The 19,560-nt window shown below is 43.7% G+C and overlaps 2 protein-coding genes across 5 annotated transcripts in view; one reads left to right on the top strand and one right to left on the bottom strand.

Annotated features, from left to right (window-relative positions):
* The first annotated feature begins 2,086 nt into the window (after positions 1-2,086).
* Positions 2,087-9,682, top strand: prss1 (serine protease 1). The gene is given in 7 exon segments (XM_060920432.1): positions 2,087-2,104; positions 2,106-2,127; positions 3,199-3,346; positions 8,761-8,926; positions 8,929-8,995; positions 9,137-9,273; positions 9,533-9,682. Coding segments are annotated over 7 exon segments (708 nt in total).
* Positions 9,683-14,292: 4,610 nt separating this feature from the next.
* si:dkeyp-84f3.9 (zinc finger protein 184) overlaps positions 14,293-19,560 on the bottom strand; it is a 49,788-nt gene continuing 44,520 nt past the window's right edge. For all 4 annotated transcript variants that reach the window (XM_060921290.1, XM_060921288.1, XM_060921287.1 and 1 more), the window contains exon 2: positions 14,293-19,449. In XM_060921290.1, the coding sequence (XP_060777273.1) occupies positions 16,379-19,156 (2,778 nt within the window). In that variant the 5' untranslated portion in view covers positions 19,157-19,449 and the 3' untranslated portion in view covers positions 14,293-16,378. The remainder of the gene's footprint in view (positions 19,450-19,560) is intronic.

The raw sequence follows: 19,560 nt of genomic DNA, 5'->3' as shown, positions 1-19,560 counted from the left end.
CGTTGGGACCAAAAGGTTGTTGATTCGAATCCCTGGATTTACATTTTCAGAACCCCAATTCCAAAAAACCTGGAACACTGTAAAACAAAAAAACAATGTGAAGCTTTGCAAATCACGGAAACCCTATATTACATGGAAAAATAGTACAAAGCCAACATATCACATACTGAAACTGAGAAATGTTATTGTTTTATGAAAAACATATGCTCTTTTGAATTTGATGCCAGCAACACTTTTCAAAATGATGCAGTCTTTCACAGAGCAGTGAACCCCTCCCCATCTTTACTTCTGAGAGATTCAGCCTCTCTGGGATGCTCTTTTTATACCCAATCATGTTACTGACCTGTTGCCAATTAATCTAAATTAGATTTTTTTTTTTAACATTACACAAATTTTCCAGTCTTTTGTTGCCCCTGTCGCAGCTTTTTTGCAACATGTTGCTGGCACTAAATTCAAAATGAACATATATTTAAAAACAAGCAAAAAAAAAAAAAAAACCCAAAACAATACAATTTCTCAGTTTCAATGTTGTCTTTGTACTATTTTCAACAAAATATAAGGTTTCAGGGCAGCATGGTGGTGTAGTGGTTAGCGGTGTCGCCTCACAGCAAGAAGGTTCTGGGTTCGAGCCCAGTGGCTGACTGGGGCTTTTCTGTGTGGAGTTTGCATGTTCTCCCTGTGTCTGCATGGGTTTCCAGGATGGTCTGGTTTCCCCCACAGTCCAAAGACATACAGGTTAGGCTGATTGGTGGGTCTAAATTGACCGTAGGTGTAAGTGTGAATAGTTGTTTGCCTCTATTATCAGCCCTATGATGATCTGGTGACTTGTCCAGGGTGTACCCTGCCTCTCACCCATAGTTAGCTGGGATAGGCGCCAGTGTGCCCACGACACTGCACAGGATAAGTGGTTACAGATAATGGATGGATATAGGGTTTCCATGATTTTCTAATTACTGCATTCTGTTTTTATTTACATTTTACACACCGTCCCAACTTTTTTGAAATATATATATTTTTTTAATTCATAAAAATAAAGAAAAACCATTGAATTAGAAAGTGTGTCCAAACTTCTGACTGGTCCTGTATTATTACGTTATTACATTAAGAACTATGGTTTTCCATCCAAACTTCACAGAATTAAAATGTAGTATTGTCCACTAAACTACTTAATTGAAATTATTCATAAGCCCACAACCACACCCTTGAGGAAATAAAATCAGGTGTGTTAAAGCAAGTAATATCTTATTCAAATCTAATATAGATTAACTGACTGCTTTAGAGCAGGGAACCCTTTAAATTAAGACTTACTATACCAAAAACACTTGCAGAAGAGCTACTTCATGGGCCCAACACATATTTTACGCACACACACACATATGATGTTGTTTCTCTTTACTTAGTTGAGCAGTTCTTGACATAAAATGGATTACGACAGTTGTGGAATAAGGCTATTTACTATATTATTATTGTTATTATTTACTATTTGATTTCAAACACATGAAGGCAAGAAATTGCACTAATTAACTTTTGACGAGGCATAGCTGTGAATTGAAAAGCATTCCAGGTGACCACCTCATGAAGCTGGTTAAGATAATGCCAATAGTGTGCAAAGTGTCATCAAGGTAAACGCTGGCTACTTTGAGGAATCTAAAACATGAAGCATATTTTGGGGTTTTTTTTAAACACTTTTTTTGTTTACCACATCATTCCATATGTTATTTCATAGTTTTGATGTCTTCAGCATTGTTCTATGATGTAGAAAATAGTCAACCTACAGAACAAATTATGAGTAGAGGTGCACAAACATTTGATGGTACTCTATGTTTTGCAGTGGTTGTATTAGACTATGCTTCATTAAAAATAAAAGATTGAGTTAAAATGAAAAGAATAATGATTTCATGAAATAGTTGATATCAACTAAATATAGCTGTAAATTTGTTATCTTTGCATGGCAATAGTTGACCATCTGTGTACTCCCAAGCAGGCTAATCATTAATTTGTGGATTTAAATAACTCTGAGTTAAGAGAAAAATATAAAGGCTAAGTTTTCCACACAACTTCCTGCTGCTCATCACTGACTCAAATTATGAAGTGGATCATTTTAAATCTCTCTGTTTGCAGTGGCATGTACGTTCCCATTTCTGTATATTTCTGTTTTGCTTATTAATAGAATTTGTTGATATTTATTCTGTTCCATATTCTGGTTTATATACACCGCATTATCCTGCTGAAAGAGGCCATTGCCTTTTGGGAATACTGTTGCCATGAAAGGGTGTATTTAGTCTGCAGCAATGTTTAGGTAGGTGGTACATGTCAAAGTAACATCCATATGAATGCCAAGACCCAAGGTTTTCCAGTAGAGCATTGCACAGAGCATCACACTGCCTCCACCAGCTTGCCTTTTTTCCCCCCAGAGTCCATCCTGGTGCCATTTCATCCCCAAGTAAATGACGCGGATACACTCAGCCATCCACATGATGTAAAAGAAAATGCGATTCATCAGACCAGGCCAACTTCTTCCATTGCTCCATGGTCCAGTTGTGATGCTCACATGTCCATTGTAGGCGCTTTCTGCAATGGACAGGGGTTAGTATGGGTACTCTGACCGATCTGCAGCTACATATGCAATGAGCTGTGATGCATTGTGTGTTCTGACACCCTTCTATCATCGACAGCATTAAGTTTTTCAGCAATTTGTACTACAGTAGCTCTTTTGTGGAATCGAACCAGACAAGCTAACCTTCACTCCCTATGTGTATCAGTGGACCTTGGGTGCCCATGACCCTGTTGCTGGTTCACCAGTTATCCTTCCTTGGACCACTTTTGGTAGGTACTAACCACTGCGTACTGGGAACACCCCACAAGATGTGCCATTTTGGAGATGCTCTGAACCAGACATCTAGCCATCACAATTTGGCCCTTGTCAAAGTTGCTCAGCTCCTTATACTTGCCCATTTTTCCTGCTTCCAACATATCAACTTCAAGAACTGACTGTTCTCTTGCTACCCAATACTGTATATCCCATCCCTTGAGAGGTGTCATTGTAATGAGATAATCAATGTTATTCACTTCACTTGTCAGTGGTTTTAAGGATTTGGCAAACCAGTGTACATATTTAAGGCATATGTGTATGTTGTAATGATATTTCTAATATATAATCTGCAATTATTATCTATCTTTCTTCCCTCCACTAAAAAGTCACTTTCCCTGTTGATGATAAGATTGTTGGAGGGTATGAGTGCAGACAGAATGGCGTACCATATCAGGTGTCTCTGAATGTCAGAGGCTCTCTGATTAGCAATCTGTGACTCCTGTCAGCCGCTCATTGCTATAATTCATAAGTAAAGTCTTTTTCGATCTCTCTCACTCACTCTCTGTAACCTGGTCAGGGATGCAGTGGATCCTAAGCCTATCCCGGGAACTCGTTCTCATGCTCAGGTATCCTGCTGATGTCTGATGTATGTACATGTGTAAGTACAAATGACAGATAGGAGAAATGTGAAGGTGACTGTGGCAGCGGGGGCATGGCCAAGCATCGGTCTGTGAATGGAAGGTGGAGTCAGGGAAGGTAAGTGGTGGAATCATTGCACCTGATGGGAATTAACCTGTGTTTGTATGTCTTGCCCAGTGACGGCGCCCTTTAAAAGGAGAGGAGAGCAGAGAAAGGGAGCTCTCCCCAACTAGAACACTTGTGTGTGTGTGTGTGTGTGTGTGTGTGTGTGTGTGTGCGCGCGCGCGCGCGTGCGTGGCTGGGAATTGGAGAAAGGCTGAAAAGCTAAAAAAAATAGAGAGTTCGTTGAGAACTCAGTTCTGGCCTGCCGTGCTTCTGTGCCCAACCCACCTGGTCGAATACTACAGTGGTGCCGAAACCCAGGAAAGTGCAGAAGGGAATGGCCACATGGAGTCCTTCCCCTTCAAGGAACTGGTCCATGCCCTCGCCACGGCCCAACAGAGCCAGCACCAGGTGCTGATCGCCCTCTGGAAGGAGCAAGAACAACGCTTCGAAGCCCTGGTGCTGGCACAACAGGAAGATCGCCAGGCGTTCCGGCACCTGCTCGCGTCAGCGGGGGCCCCGATCACCACCGCCGTGGACCCTCCCCACCTCACTCTAACAAAGACAGGTCCACAGGACGACCCCGAAGCCTTCCTCGCTCTTTTTGAGCAGGCAGCCGAAGCGTGGGGTTGGCTGGTGGAACAGCGTGCGGCGTGCCTTCTCCCCCTGCTAACGGGCGAGGTGCAGCTGGCCGCGCTACAGCTCCTCACCGACAGCTGGCTGGCCTACGCGGACCTCTACAGGGCTGTCCTCCAGTGCGTGGGTCGTACCCCGGAGCAACAGCGGCAGCGCTTCCATGCGTGCTGCACCTGGAGGAGGTCAGCTGGCTGTTTGCGTTTGGCCAGCAACTCCGGGACACCTGCCGGCAGTGGCTGAGGGCCAACAACCGTGATGCCGAGGGAATCGTCGATCTGGTGGCGCTGGAGCAATTCGTCGCCCGACTTCCAGAAGGAACCGTGGAGTGGGTCCAGTGCCATCGCCCAGCGTCGCTGGATCAGGTCATCGAGCTGGCGGAGGACTATATGGCGGCTGTTCTGACGGCAGGACAGCGTGTCTCCCCTCCTCCCCTCTCTCTCCCCCCCTTCTGTTCCTCATCCTCGCTCCATTCCCCCACCGCGGAGGCGGGTGCCGGCTCCACCCCAGCCGGCCCGCCGCACCCGCGGTGTCCTACCATTTCCTACTTCCATGTCTGTGTCTTTCTCCCCTCAGTTGAGTGATCTCCGGAACACTGGTGCAGAGACAGAGCCTGGGCCGGTATGCTGGCGCTGCGGGGAACCGGGGCACCTCCAGCATCAGTGCTCGGCGATAGAGGTGGGCGTGGTGGTCCGGATCCCCGACGCGCTGGAGACCACCCTCAATCGGGCCGGAGCGTATCGCATACCGGTGAGTATCCAAGGGGATACGTATCAGGCTTTGGTGGACTCCGGCTGTAATCAGACCTCAATCCACCAAAGCCTGGTGCAAGATGAGGCATTGGGAAGAGCACAGTTGAAGGTGTTGTGCGCGTGCACAAGGATGTTCACAACTACCCTTTAGTGTCAGTCCACATTCTATTTCGAGGGGAGAAATTTAGAGTAAAGGCAGCGGTTCATCCTCGCCTTACCCACTCGATAATTTTGGGGACTAATTGGCCAGGATTTCGGGAATTAATGACGCACTTAGTGAAGAGTGGGGCCTGCCATAGTTCAGCGGGGGGAGGTCCTGGAGTGGCATTGGCGGGAGCAGCTGTCACAGAGCCATCTATGTCATCACCGCGTCAGAATGAGGAGCAGCGGGCTCCTCCTCCCTCTCTCAGGGATTCCCTCGTGGATTTCCCGTTAGAGCAGTCGTGAGATGAGACTCTGCGGCACGCATTTGACCAAGTGAGAGTAATCGATGGTCAAACGCTCCAGCCAAACGCCACCCCATCCTTCCTCCATTTTTCCATTATTAAGGATAGATTATACAGAGTGACGCAGGACACTCAGACTAAGGAACAAATAACCCAGCTTTTAATCCCAAAGAGCCACTGGGAATTTATATTCCAGGCAGCTCACTTTAATCCCATGGCCGGACACTTGGGGCAGGACAAGACACTAGCCCGAATAATGGCTCGGTTCTATTGGCCAGGGATTCGCAGCGATGTCCGTAGGTGATGTACGGCGTGCCGCAAATGCCAGTTAGTAAATCCCACGGCCATCCCAAAAGCGCCTTTGCGCCCTCTGCCATTAATTGAGACCTCATTCGAAAGAATTGGGATGGATCTCATTGGGCCATTAGATCGGTCAACATGAGGATATTGCTTTATTTTAGTTCTGCTGGACTATGCAACGCGATATCCGGAAGCAGTGCCTCTTCGCAATATCTCAGCACGTAGTATTGCTGAAGCACTCTTCCGCGTCATCTCCCGAGTTGGAATCCCCAAAGAGATTCTGACTGATCAAGGCACTACGTTTGTCACGTACACTGCGCGAACTGTATGGGTTACTGGGAATTAAGCCTACCTGCACCAGCGTTTATCACCCACAAATGGATGGCTTTGTCGAACGGTTTAATCACACCCTCAAAAACATAATTAGAAAATTTGTAAGCGAGGACGCACACAACTGAGATAAATGGCTCGAGCCCCTGTTATTCGCAGTGCGAGAGGTCTCACAAACCTCCAGAGGGTTCTCCCTGTTCGAATTACTATACGGACGTAAGCCACGTGGCATTCTGGATGTGCTATGGGAAAATTGGGAGGAGGGACCTTCAACCAGTAAAAACGAAATTCAATACATTATTGACCTGCGCGCCAAACTCCACACACTCATGCACCTAACCCTGGAGAATTTGCGGCAAGCCCAAGAACGCCAAGTCCGTCTGTACGACAGGGGCACGCGCCTTAGGGAATTCACACCGGGAGATAAAGTACTTGTGTTGTTGCCCACGTCGAGCTCTAAATTGATCGCCAAGTGGCAAGGACCCTTTGAGGTCACACAGCGAGTCGGGGACGTCGACTATGAGGTGAGGCAAACGGACAGGGGTGGGGCGTTACAGATATACCACCTCAACCTACTAAAACTTTGGAATGAGGAGGTCCCCGTGGCGTTGGTGTCAGTGGTTCCAGAGAAGGCGGAGCTGGGGCCGGAGGTTCAAAAAGGGAAATTGACGTCGCCCACCACTCCGATCCCCTGTGGAGACCACCTCTCCCCGACCCAGCTCACGGAGGTCACCCAGTTGCAAACAGAATTTTCTGATGCGTTCTCGCCCTTGCCCGGCCGCACCCACCTCATAGAACACCACATTAAGATGCCCCTGGGGGTAGTAGTGCACAGCCACCCTTACAGACTGCCCAAACACAAAAAAAGGTGGTTCGGGAAGAGCTCAAGGCCATGCTCGAAATGGGCATCGTCGAGGAGTCCCACAGTGACTGGAGCAGCCCGGTGGTCTTGGTTCCCAAGGCCAACGGGTCGGTCCGGTTCTGCGTGGACTATAGGAAAGTTAACACGGTGTCCAAGTTTGACGCATATCCAATGCCTCGTATTGACGAGTTGCTCGATCAACTATGCACGGCTCGTTTTTATTCGACACTAGATTTGACAAAGGGATATTGGCAGATCCCCTTGACTCTGCTATCCCGAGAGAAAACAGCCTTTTCCACACCGTTTGGCTTACACCAGTTTGTCACACTTCCTTTTGGGCTGTTTGGGGTGCCCACTACATTCCAGCGGCTTATGGATAGGGTCCTCTGCCCCCATGCCACCTACGCGGCCGCCTACTTGGACAATATTATTATTTATAGTAATGACTGGCCGTGGCATGTGGAACACCTGAGGGCCGTCCTTAGGTCGCTGAGGCGAGCGCGTCTCACAGCCAACCTGAAGAAGTGTGCGATTGGGTGGGTGGAAGCATGGTATCTGGGTTTCCACTTGAGCAATGGGCAGGTGCGTCCCCAAATTAATAAGACAGCAGCGATTGTTGCCTGCCCGAGGCCCAAGACCAAAAAAGGGGGTGAGACAGTTCCTAGGGCTGGCTGGCTACTATCGTAGGTTTATACGTAATTATTCAGACGTCACCAGCCCGCTGACTGATCTCACTAAAAAGGGAGCACCAGATCCGGTCCAGTGGACGGAGCAATACCAGTGGGCTTTCTCGGAGGTAAAGGCTGCACTGTGTGGGGGGGCCACTGTTACACTCCCCTGACTTTTCTCTCCCCTTTATTTTGCAGACAGACGCGTCGGACAGAGGGCTGGGGGCTGTTCTGTTCCAGGAGGTGGGGGGTGGAGGACCACCCAGTGCTGTACATCAGCCGGACGCTGTCGGTCCGTGAGGGCAGGTACAGCACGATCAAAAAGGAGTGCCTCGCCATCAAATGGGCGGTCCTCGCCCTCCGCTACTACCTGCTGGGGCGCCCTTTCACCCTCTGTTCAGACCACACACCCCTGCAGTGGCTCCACCGCATGAAGGATGCCAATGCGCGGATCACCCGTTGGTATCTGGCACTCCAGCCGTTTAAGTTCAAGGTGGTCCACAGGCCGGGGGCGCAGATGGTCATGGCGGATTTACTCGCCCGTCGGGGGGGGGGGGGGGGGGGGGTCGGCTACAGGCCGGACGGCTCCCCGGCCTGAGTCGGGCGGTGGGGGTATGTGGCAGCGGGGGCGAGGCCAAGCGTTGGTTTGTGAATGGAGGGCGGAGTCAGGGGAGGTAAGTGGTGGAATCATTGCACCTGACGGGAATTAACCTGCGTTTGTGTCTCTTCCCCAGTGACCACGCCCTTTAAAAGGAGAGGAGAGCAAAGAAAGGGAGCTCTCCCCAACCAGAACATGTGTGTGCGCGCGCGCGTGTGTGCGCGTGGCTGGGAATTGGAGAAAGGCTGAAAAGCTAAAAAATAAAGAGTTTGTTGAGAACTCAGTTCTGGCCTGCCGTGCTTCTGTGCTCCACCCACCTGGTCGAATACTACAGTGACAATCACAATTTTTTATATTTATACAATGTATGTGATGTACATATCATTAAAAAATGTTCAATAGAGAAACTGAATCCAGTGCATGAGGCTCAATCTGCCAGTAGGTGGAAAATAGTCCAATTTAATAATTTGCAGCCGTTGTAGTATTGTTCCACCTACAACAATTTGGAACTAAAACAGCAGGTTAATGCTTTTTCTGCTGAAGTATAAAGCATTTTCATCCTATTCCCAACAGAGACAGTACGTACAGGATTACTAAAACTCGTGTCTTTTTAATTAGGTGTGTTGAGGTACGGTTGGGTGAGCACAACATTGAGGTCAATGAAGGAACAGAGCAGTTCATTAGGTCAGCGAAAGTCATCAGGCACCGCAGTTACAATGACAACACTCTCGACAATAATATCCTGCTCATCAAGCTTAGCCGAGCCGCCAGCCTAAATAGCTACCGTACGTGTCAATTGTGGCTTTGCCCTCTGGCTGAGCTTCTTGGGGTACAAAGTGTACAAGCAGTGGCAGTAAGTGCTCACTTATATATTCCTTAGGATGACACAGCACTTCTTATATAATAATAATAATGATAAATCTGAACACATGATACAGAAAGCAATGCAGTTGTAATAACTGTAACTACAACAGGCTTCCATGTTTCTCTTAAGCAAGCTACCCTTCCTGTCAGAGGTGCTTGGATGCCCCAGTCCTGAGTGACACCACTTGCAGAAATTCTTACCCTGGTCAGATCACTTCCAACATGTTCTGCGCTGGCGTCATTGATGGAGGCAAAGATTCTTGCCAGGTAATGAATCTATTCAATGATCGACATATTCTATCAGTGAAAGTCATTTTCACTTAAAAATACAAAAGACAAACAAATATACATTGTGTTAAAGTCGACATAATTGTAAATTACATTACGATAAATGATCATCATCATTCTCTACATTCACAAGTGAAAACCCAAGGGAAAAAAAAATTGTGCAACTTCCTTTAAGCTCTCATTAATCAATTCTCCATTCCTTTCCTACCCTACCCTCTCCCCCTCTCTCCATTTTCAGGGAGATTCTGGTGGCCCAGTTGTGTGTAACAATCAGCTGCAGGATATTGTGTCTTGGGGTTATGGCTGCACTCTTAAGAATAAACCTAGTGTCTACACCAAAGTCTGCAATTACAATGCCTGGATTAGGGACACCATGAGCTGCTATTAGTTCCTTCAGTTGTTGCATTTTGTGACATTATAGAGACTCAATACATCATCAATAGCTAATACATCTGAATAAATGAACCGAATAACCTTTACCTGCACATGGGTGATTTATTTGAATCTCAGCCAAGTGCTCCATGGGAGATCAAATGAAAATATGATCATATGATCAACACATGGCAGAGTAGAGGTTAAGCCTAATCCATCCCAACACAAGTAAATTTAAACACTTTTAAAAAAACTAAACATAATTTCTTGCCTTCTTTCTCTAGCCATACTAAAATGGTGCTTTCAACTGTGAAAAACAAACAGCTCATCAAAACAATCAATTCCCAGTGATGGAACATGGATTTAAAAGGTTTTAGCGAGCACTGCATAGTTTCATATAATAAAATAGTTTGTCATCACTTCAGTGTTATTTCATATTGTGGAAAAGAACACAAAAGAAAACCAGATTTTAAGCATCTAAAAGAAAACACATAGGCTCACAGCAGAGGCCTTACATTTTTTTTTAAAAATAACTGATGGAGTTCTTTGAGAAACTTGTCCTGCTTATTTATTTATTTTTAAACATTATTCCATTAGTAGGTGGCACGGTGGTGTAGTGGTTAGCACTGTCGCCCCACAGCAAGAAGGTTCTGGGTTTGAGCCCAGTGGCCGATGGGGGCCTTTCTGTGTGGAGTTTGCATGCTCTCCTATACCCCTTTTCCACCAAATCAGTTCCAGGGCTGGTTCGGGGCCAGTGCTGGTGCACAACTCGTTCAACTTGCGAGCCAGCTGAGAACCAGTTTGTTTTTCCATAGCTCGTGGTGCTAAGAGGAGCCACGTCATTACATCGCTGTATACGTCAGTTATGTCGCTGCGTTTGCATAAACCTTGGCGCGAATATCGAAGCAACAACAACACGGAGAAGAAGAAGCAACAACAACAATAATGGATGACTTCGCGTTTGTACAGCTGCTGCTTCTCGGCGCTTAAAGATGGCGACCTTTCGTGGTCTTGCGATTGTTGTTGGTCTTAACAACTCCCCCCCCCCGCTGACGTAAGCAGTTCTTTCCTCTGGCCCAGCAAAGAGCTGGTGCTAGCCTGGAACCGTTTTTTCTGGCCCCAGAGCCAGTTCTTTGTCAGTGGAAACAGAAAACCTGGTTCCAAACTAAGCACTGGCCCCGAACCAGCCCTAGAACTGCTTTGGTGGAAAAGGGGCACCAGTGTCTGTGTGGGTTTCCTCTGGGTGCTCTGGTTTCCCCCACAGTCCAAAGACATGCAGATTAGGCTCATTAGTAGCTCTAAATTGACTGTAGGTGTGAATGTGAATGGCTGTTTGTCTCTATGGGTCAGCCCTGCAATGACCTGGTAACTTGTCCAGGGTGTACCCCGCCTCTCGCCCATAGTCAGCTGGAATAGGCTCCAGGTTGCCAACCCTGCACAGGATAAGTGGTTACGGATAATAGATGGATAGATGTTCTATTAGTTGACATTATGCATCAAATATATCATACCGATTTAAAGAGGAGGATGCAAGCTTGGTGTAGGGGCAGAATCCAAATAAAATTTATATATATATATATATATATATATATATATATATATATATATATATATATATACACACACACACATACACACACACATTTTATATTATATATATATATATATATATATATATATATATATATATATATATATATATACACACACACAAAACCCGGATTCCAAAAAAGTTGAGACAAAGTACAAATTGTAAATAAAAACGGAATGCAATGATGTGGAAGTTTCAAAATTCCACATTTTATTCAGAATAGAACATAAATGACATATCAAATGTTTAAACTGAGAAAATGTATCATTTAAAGAGAAAAATTAGGTGATTTTAAATTTCATGACAGCAACACATCTCAAAAAAGTTGGGACAAGGCCATGTTTACCACTGTGAGACATCCCCTTTTCTCTTTACAACAGCCTGTAAACGTCTGGGGACTGAGGAGACAAGTTGCTCAAGTTTAGGGATAGGAATGTTCACCCATTCTTATCTAATGTAGGATTCTAGTTGCTCAACTGTCTTAGGTCTTTTTTGTCGTATCTTCCGTTTTATGATGCGCCAAATGTTTTCTATGGGTGAAAGATCTGGACTGCAGCTGGCCAGTTCAGTACCCGGACCCTTCTTCTACGCAGCCATGATGCTGTAATTGATGCAGTATGTGGTTTGGCATTGTCATGTTGGAAAATGCAAGGTCTTCCCTGAAAGAGACGTCGTCTGGATGGGAGCATATGTTGCTCTAGAACCTGGATATACCTTTCAGCATCGATGGTGTCTTTCCAGATGTGTAAGCTGCCCATGCCACACACACTAATACAACCCAATACCATCAGAGATGCAGGCTTCTGAACTGAGCGCCGATAACAACTTGGGTCGTCCTTCTCCTCTTTAGTCCGAATGACATGGCGTCCCTGATTTCCATAAAGAACTTTAAATTTTGATTCATCTGACCACAGAACAGTTTTCCACTTTACCACAGTCCATTTTAAATGAGCCTTGGCCCAGAGAAGACGTCTGCGCTTCTGGATCATGTTTAGATACGGCTTCTTCTTTGAACTATAGAGTTTTAGCTGGCAACAGCGGATGGCACGGTGAATTGTGTTCACAGATAATGTTCTCTGGAAATATTCCTATGAGCCCATTTTGTGATTTCCAATACAGAAGCATGCCTGTATGTGATGCAGTGCCGTTTAATGGCCCGAAGATCACGGGCACCCAGTATGGCTTTCCGGCCTTGACCCTTACACACAGAGATTCTTCCAGATTCTCTGAATCTTTTGATGATATTATGCACTGTAGATGATGATATGTTCAAACTCTTTGCAATTTTACACTGTCGAACTCCTTTCTGATATTGCTCCACTATTTGTCGGTGCAGAATTGGGGGATTGGTGATCCTCTTCCCATCTTTACTTCTGAGAGCCGCTGCCACTCCAAGATGCTCTTTTTATACCCAGTCATGTTAATGACCTATTGCCAACTGACCTAATGAGTTGCAATTTGGTCCTCCAGCTGTTCCTTTTTTGTACCTTTAACTTTTCCAGCCTCTTATTGCCCCTGTCCCAACTTTTTTGAGATGTGTTGCTGTCATGAAATTTCAAATGAGCCAATATTTGGCATGAAATTTCAAAATGTCTCGCTTTCGACATTTGATATGTTGTCTATGTTCTATTGTGAATACAATATCAGTTTTTGAGATTTGTAAATTATTGCATTCCGTTTTTATTTACAATTTGTACTTTGTCCCAACTTTTTTGGAATCGTATATATATATATATATATTTCTAAACTGTCTTAAAATGTTTGGATAATGTGGGTGGTGGTAGGTTTTTTTTTTGGCAAGTATAATTCCTTTGCATGTTCACATTAACAAGAATAGTTCAGGGTACTTGCCATTCCAACTGCCATCAAAATTCCACTGGCTATAAAACATGGCTATGTGGGGAAACTACCAAAACATGATGAACTGGACAGGAAAAGGCACACCTATCAATTATTTTTGTACTGATATACACATTTAGTCAGGACAAATAGATAGATAGACTGAGTAATGGTGAACAAGGACTGAAGCCAATAAAGGGAAAAACTAATGAATGTTAGATTCAGTTCTGTAATAACAGATATGCCCTAGTTCAAAAGTGATGTGACAAATGCATGCATGTAGCATTGTTATCTGTCTAACAAGTTAGTTAGCATAGTTATAATATCCAGTACATTACATGAGTCCTTTTCAAGCCAGCCATAATCATTACGGTTGTGTTTTAAAGTGGGGTCCCATGTTCAAAATGTTGCATGGATAGCGTGTGACATTAAAAGAATGGAACTAGACTACATTTATATTTAGTAAAAATACGTGATTTTTTTTTTAATTTAAAAAAAATCGTATTAAAAATCATTTATTTTAAACTTCAAAAGTCGCATGCAACTGGAATAAAAGCACGATCCAGTAGTACTTTTAGGAACAGCATTTTCTTTCTGAATTTGTAATTCTTTCTCACTTATGCTGACAAAGCGATTGGCCGCCGTTTTGCCAAGTCACTCGAGGCGATTATCGAGAAATAGTCAGAATTTCTTGACCAATCAGCCTGCGTGATTTCCTATAATCATCTCTGTATTTAATGTATACGAAAGAGAGTTATTGCAAATGAAATTGTCCTTAGCCCTATAGCCACAGAGACACACTTACACTGGTGCTTGAAAGTTTGTGAACCCTTTAGAGTTTTCTACATTTCTGCATAAATGACCTAAAACATCATCAGATTTTCACACAAGTCCTAAAGTTAGATAAAGACAACCCAGTTAAACAAATGAGACAAAAATATTATACTTGGTCATTTATTTATTGAGGAAAATGATCCAATATTACATATCTGTGAGTGGCAAAAGTATGTGAACCTTTGCTTTCAGTATCTGGTGTGACCCCCTTGTGCAGCAATAACTGCAACTAAACGTTTCCGGTAACTGTTGATCAGTCCTGCACACCGACTTGGAGGAATTTTAGCCCATTCCTCCATACAGAACAGCTTCAACTCTGGGACGTTGGTGGGTTTCCTCACATGAACTGCTCGCTTCAGGTCCTTCCACAACATTTCGAATGGATTAAGGTCAGGACTTTGACCTGGCCATTCTAAAACATTATTCTTCTTTAACCATTCTTTGGTAGAACGACTTGTGTGCTTAGGGTTGTTGTCTTGCTGCATGACCCACTTTCTCTTGAGATTCAGTTCATGGACAGATGTCCTGACATTTTCCTTTAGAAATCGCTGGTATAATTCAGAATTCATTGCTCCATCAATGATGGTAAGCCGTCCTGGCCCAGATGCAGCAAAACAGGCCCAAACCATGATACTACCACCATGTTTCACAGATGGGATAAGGTTCTTATGCTGAAATGCAGGGTTTTCCTTTCTCCAAACATAATGCTTCTCATTTAAACCAAAAAGTTCTATTTTGGTCTCATCTGCCCACAAAACATTTTTCCAATAGCCTTCTGGCTTGTCCACGTGATCTTTAGCAAACTGCAGACGAGCAACAATGTTCTTTTTGGAGAGCAGTGACTTTCTTCTTGCAACAGGGTTGCACACCATTGTTGTTCAGTGTTCTCCTGATGGTGGACTCATGAACATTAGCCAATGTCAGAGAGGCCTTCAGTTGCTTAGAAGTTACTCTGGGGTCCTTTATGACCTTGCCGACTGTTACACGCCTTGCTTTTGGAGTGATCTTTGTTGGTCGACCACTCCTGGGGAGGGTAACAATGGTCTTGAATTTCCTCCATTTGTACACAATCTGTTTGACTGTGGATTGATGGAGTCCAACCTCTTTAGAGATGGTTTTGTAACCTTTTCCAGCCTGATGAGCATCAACAATGCTTTTTCTGAGGTCCTCAGAAATCTCCTTTGTTAGTGCCGTGATACACTTCCACAAACGTGTTGTGAAGAGCAGACTTTGATAGATCCCTGTTCTTTAAATAAAACAGGATGCCCACTCACACCTGATTGTCATCCCATTGATTGAAAACACCTGACTAATTTCACCTTCAAATTAACTGCTAATCCGAGAGGTTCACGTACTTTTGCCACTCACGGATATGTAATATTGGATCATTTCTCAATAATGACCAAGTATAATATTTTTGTCTCATTTGTTTAACTGGGTTCTCTTTATCTACTTTTAGGACTTGTGTGAAAATCTGATGTTTTAGGTCATATTTATGCAGAAATATAGAAAATTCTAAAGGCTTCACAAACTTTCAAGCACCACTGTGTGCTTGAAAAGGTCAGTCCCTGCCATACACACCCTGTGGATCCTGTTTCAAGGTGTTCCCCAAGACTTTATGATCAGTGGTGTTTTTTCTAACCAAGTGGTGCAGCTGAACTTTTGATGAGAAAGACTTAAGTACTTTTTTAGCCGAGTCTAAATCTTTTCATCATTTCTAATAACCTATGGAGACTTTAGGTCCTGAGAATTTTAAATAAACAAACAATGCTTCTATTTACCTTAAAATACATGGTATATTGGCTCCAGTTCCTGAATTTCAATCAAATCCTACTTATCTCCTTCATTCATGAAGCTTTATTGGATTATTTTTAAAGCATGCACTACAGAGAAAATACATTTTAGGTATAAAAAGGTACAGATATATTAAATAAAAAACTAATACAAAACATGATATACAAAATAAAAAAACACTTCTGAGTATGGAGCACTCTTAATACTGTACCACCATGTTAAAATGGACGTCTTCTGTATTTCTAAACCAAAAACATACAGCAGTTTTGAACAGCTACTGTATCTGAACTATTATTTCAGCTTGGATGTTTTAGATATTCCAGACCATGATCATGTTGAGACATTATTCTTAACTACACAAGTAGTTAACCGCTATATTTAAAGCTTCGACAGACCTAAAAGAAGTGATACTGTATTTCACTGTTAACATCCAACTGCAGGCAATACTTCCTACAATCATTTCACCTTTCTTGTAGGAAGGAGCACACGATTCACATTAAAACCATGACAAACTGTGCACTTCTACATCTAGTAGAAACTGTTTTCAGAGTTTAGTGTCGTAAGTGGAAAAATCTCCCATGCAGCACTTGTGGACAATACTTTAAAATGGCCCCTAAAAAGTACAATGAGTTTTTATTTATAATGGCATCATATTTATATCTCTCCTCTGGCATGTTTCAAGTAATGTTCATGCAAAGCTGGAAGAAAAGCAAAACTAGCACCACAGTCTGTGCACACTAGATGCCCAGCTTTGCGCAGTGTTCCACTGTGAATTTCTGTAGCTGTTTTCACAGAGCTCATGTAAGTACACATAGAGCTTATTTCTTTTGTTCCTAAACGTGTGGGCTTAGAACCTGATGAAGCAAGTGGAAAAGTCATCATATTTTGTGCAATACTGACATCCACTCCATGCTGGGTTTGTGTTTGAATTGAATCCAGAGGGATGGAAGTGAAGTGATGGCCATGAATGAGATCTTGACAAGATTCTGAATTATTTTGATGAGATGTAGAAATGCTAAAGAGGAAGTTGTTTTTGTCAGGTGGAGAGTGTTGCTCTTTCTTCAGGTATTCGTATCCATGATTGTTTTGATAGCTCAGGCCTTTCGGTGAATGGCAGAGCTGATGACTGAAAAGCAAGTCCAAAGTTTTAAAACTAGCAGCGCACTTCCCACATTCATAAGGTTTCATCATCGGCTGTACATCAACTACGTAAGGCATATCCACCTGCGAGTTTTTAAAACAATGCATGACTCGATGACGCTTTAGGACTATGGAAGTGGAAAAACCTTTCCCGCAAATGTCACATAAATGAGGCATGCTTGACTGATGCCATTCCTGTTGGTGGTACTTCAAACTTGTAGCATTGGAAAAGGTGTGAGGACAAATGGGGCAAAAATATGCATTAAGCTCTGGATGTTGCTGCAGGTGCTCCATGTAGATACTGGCAAAACGAAAACCCTGACCACATTTTGGACAAAAGAAGCGGCCTTGTCTTTGTTTGTGCACGCGCTGGTGATGCCAAAAGTTGCTCCAGTTTTCTGAGATTTTTCCACAGTGGCCACAAGTGAAGCTCTTACCCCGAGTATGACTTAGCATGTGAGCTCTCAGTCTTCCTACGTGCCTGAAAAGCCGTCCACAGCGTGGACACAAATACTTCCTTGGGTCAGATTTCTGGTCCAGACTGTTTAACAGGGCTACAATGTAACTGGCTTTAAAAGGCTGACAATGACTGAGGTTGTTTTGAGGATCATAAGCAGAGGTGGCTATCACTTGAGTGGGGCACGCTAGCAGTGAAGGGAATTTTTTACGTTTCTGAGGTTGGAAAAAATCAGACTGCAGTGCTTTACACTGCGTACTCGGGTATTCCTGTTTACAAGGTTCAACCAAGTTGGGCTTCTGCACTTTTATGGCTGTGAATTCTGTCTTTGCAGCCTGTGAGCCTTGATCTGTTTTCGACGCTGTGGTTTTGGTTTCTACCTTGACTGAAGCATGACTCTGTGGCTTTGTCTTTGCAAGCCACATTGATAAACAATGTTTTGTATGTGTGTCAAGCTCAGAGCGAAGACTGTATTTCTGACCACACCTATCGCAGCTGTAACGGTGACTATCAGTGTGTGCTTGCACATGAACGTCATACTCGTCTCTTGTGCTGAAGCACTTTCTGCAAAGATGACACCTGAAGGTTACAACACCAGCAATTTCCATTTCTTTTAAAGTAGCATGGGTCTGCCTTTTCCCGTCGCAGGTATGACCTTTCAGCGTCCCAATCTGCGAAAATCCTTTTCCACATTTGGAACACAGAAAAGGTTTGATGGACCAGTGTACTCTTTCATGGACACGAACAGTGCATGCCTGCGTAAATGCTTTGCCGCACACTCTGCAAGAGTATGGTTTTTCTCCGCTGTGAGTCCGAAGATGTATTTTAAGCACCGATTTGTAGGGAAAGACTTTTCCACAAATAGGACAAGCTACAGGTTTCCTGCTTCTATTGAGAGGCTCGTTGCTTTTGTCTGGGCAGTCGTTTCTAAAAATACTCACTTGGTTTTCTTTTGGTGATGTTGCACTCTTGGGAACAATGGCTTTGTTTTGATAAATGCTAGAATTTTGCAAGGTTAAACTTTTCGGTGCATTATGGATCTTTGTGTGCGATCTGAGGTTGGAGAGTTGAGCAAAGGCTTTACCACAAACCTGGCAACTGAAAGGCTTCTCACCCGTGTGGACACGCCGGTGGATTATGTAAGCTGATTCATGATTGAATGGGCGTCCACAGAACTCGCATTTTATAATTCGCTTTTCCTTGCGTGGGCGGCCACGATACGAGAAACCATCTCTTTCAAGATCTGTATTCACTGGCTTACTTTCTTCAGAACCACATTCACCTACAGTCAAAGGTTCCTGATTGTGCTGCTGATCACTGTCCATCTGCTCAACATCTGGAAGTGATGCATGTATACCAGATAAGCTATCTGAGGCATTACTGGCATTCTCCTCACTTGTTTGTTTGGACTGTTCGATAAGTAAAGAGGATCTCTGAAGTTCAACCTGTAAACCGTCATGTTTGTGATTAGCGTCAGACATTTTCCCATCAGAATCATCTTTCGATATAGACATTTCATCATACGAAATACCAGACAGAGGCTTGTCATTAGGTGCTTGCATTTCCGTAGGGTCGTGTACAGATTTTGTTGGTGCAGTAGATTTATTTTCATGATTATCAGAAGAGTCCTTGTTAGTAATGTTCACTGGATCATCATGCTGTCTGTTGTCTTCTACAGGAGACCTATTCGGCATACAGGTGTTCTCAGTGATTGTGCAGGACTCCTTCGTTGTGGGATTTTGGTCTGGTTCATCCATTGTATCCTCATGTGAACTTTTCATTAGTTCAGCACCTGACATTCTCCTCTGCAGTATTAGAAGAGAATCAAATTCCATGTGCCCTTAGACTAGGCAGAACAATACGACTAGCAAATGAAGTAATCATTATAAATAAGGTGCTGTTGAGTAAGAGTTGTAAAGCTGTTCAAAAAGCCACTGTGCTTTTAACACTGTTTGTTCAGATGTAGAGATATAGCAACAAAAATGGAAGGTTGTCATTGTGCGTGAGTGCAGTTTATTTTATTTTTTTTTAAATATCTATGTTCCGTTATTGGCCAAGCTCTCCAATTCCATCATCCTTTGCTTGCTGTCCTGTTTTGTCCTTCCATACAAGCAGCCCCAGCAGGAACCTGAAGTAAGATCAGACATAAAATTTTATTTTAAAACAAAAAGTACAATAGAAACTTTACAAGCAAGCTTGAATAAGATTTTAAACCAGATATGAAATAAATGCAAAGAAT

This window comes from Neoarius graeffei, chromosome 5 (assembly GCF_027579695.1).
Source record: "Neoarius graeffei isolate fNeoGra1 chromosome 5, fNeoGra1.pri, whole genome shotgun sequence".
NCBI classification, from domain to species: domain Eukaryota; kingdom Metazoa; phylum Chordata; class Actinopteri; order Siluriformes; family Ariidae; genus Neoarius; species Neoarius graeffei.
This window is presented reverse-complemented; position numbering and strand designations above follow the sequence as displayed.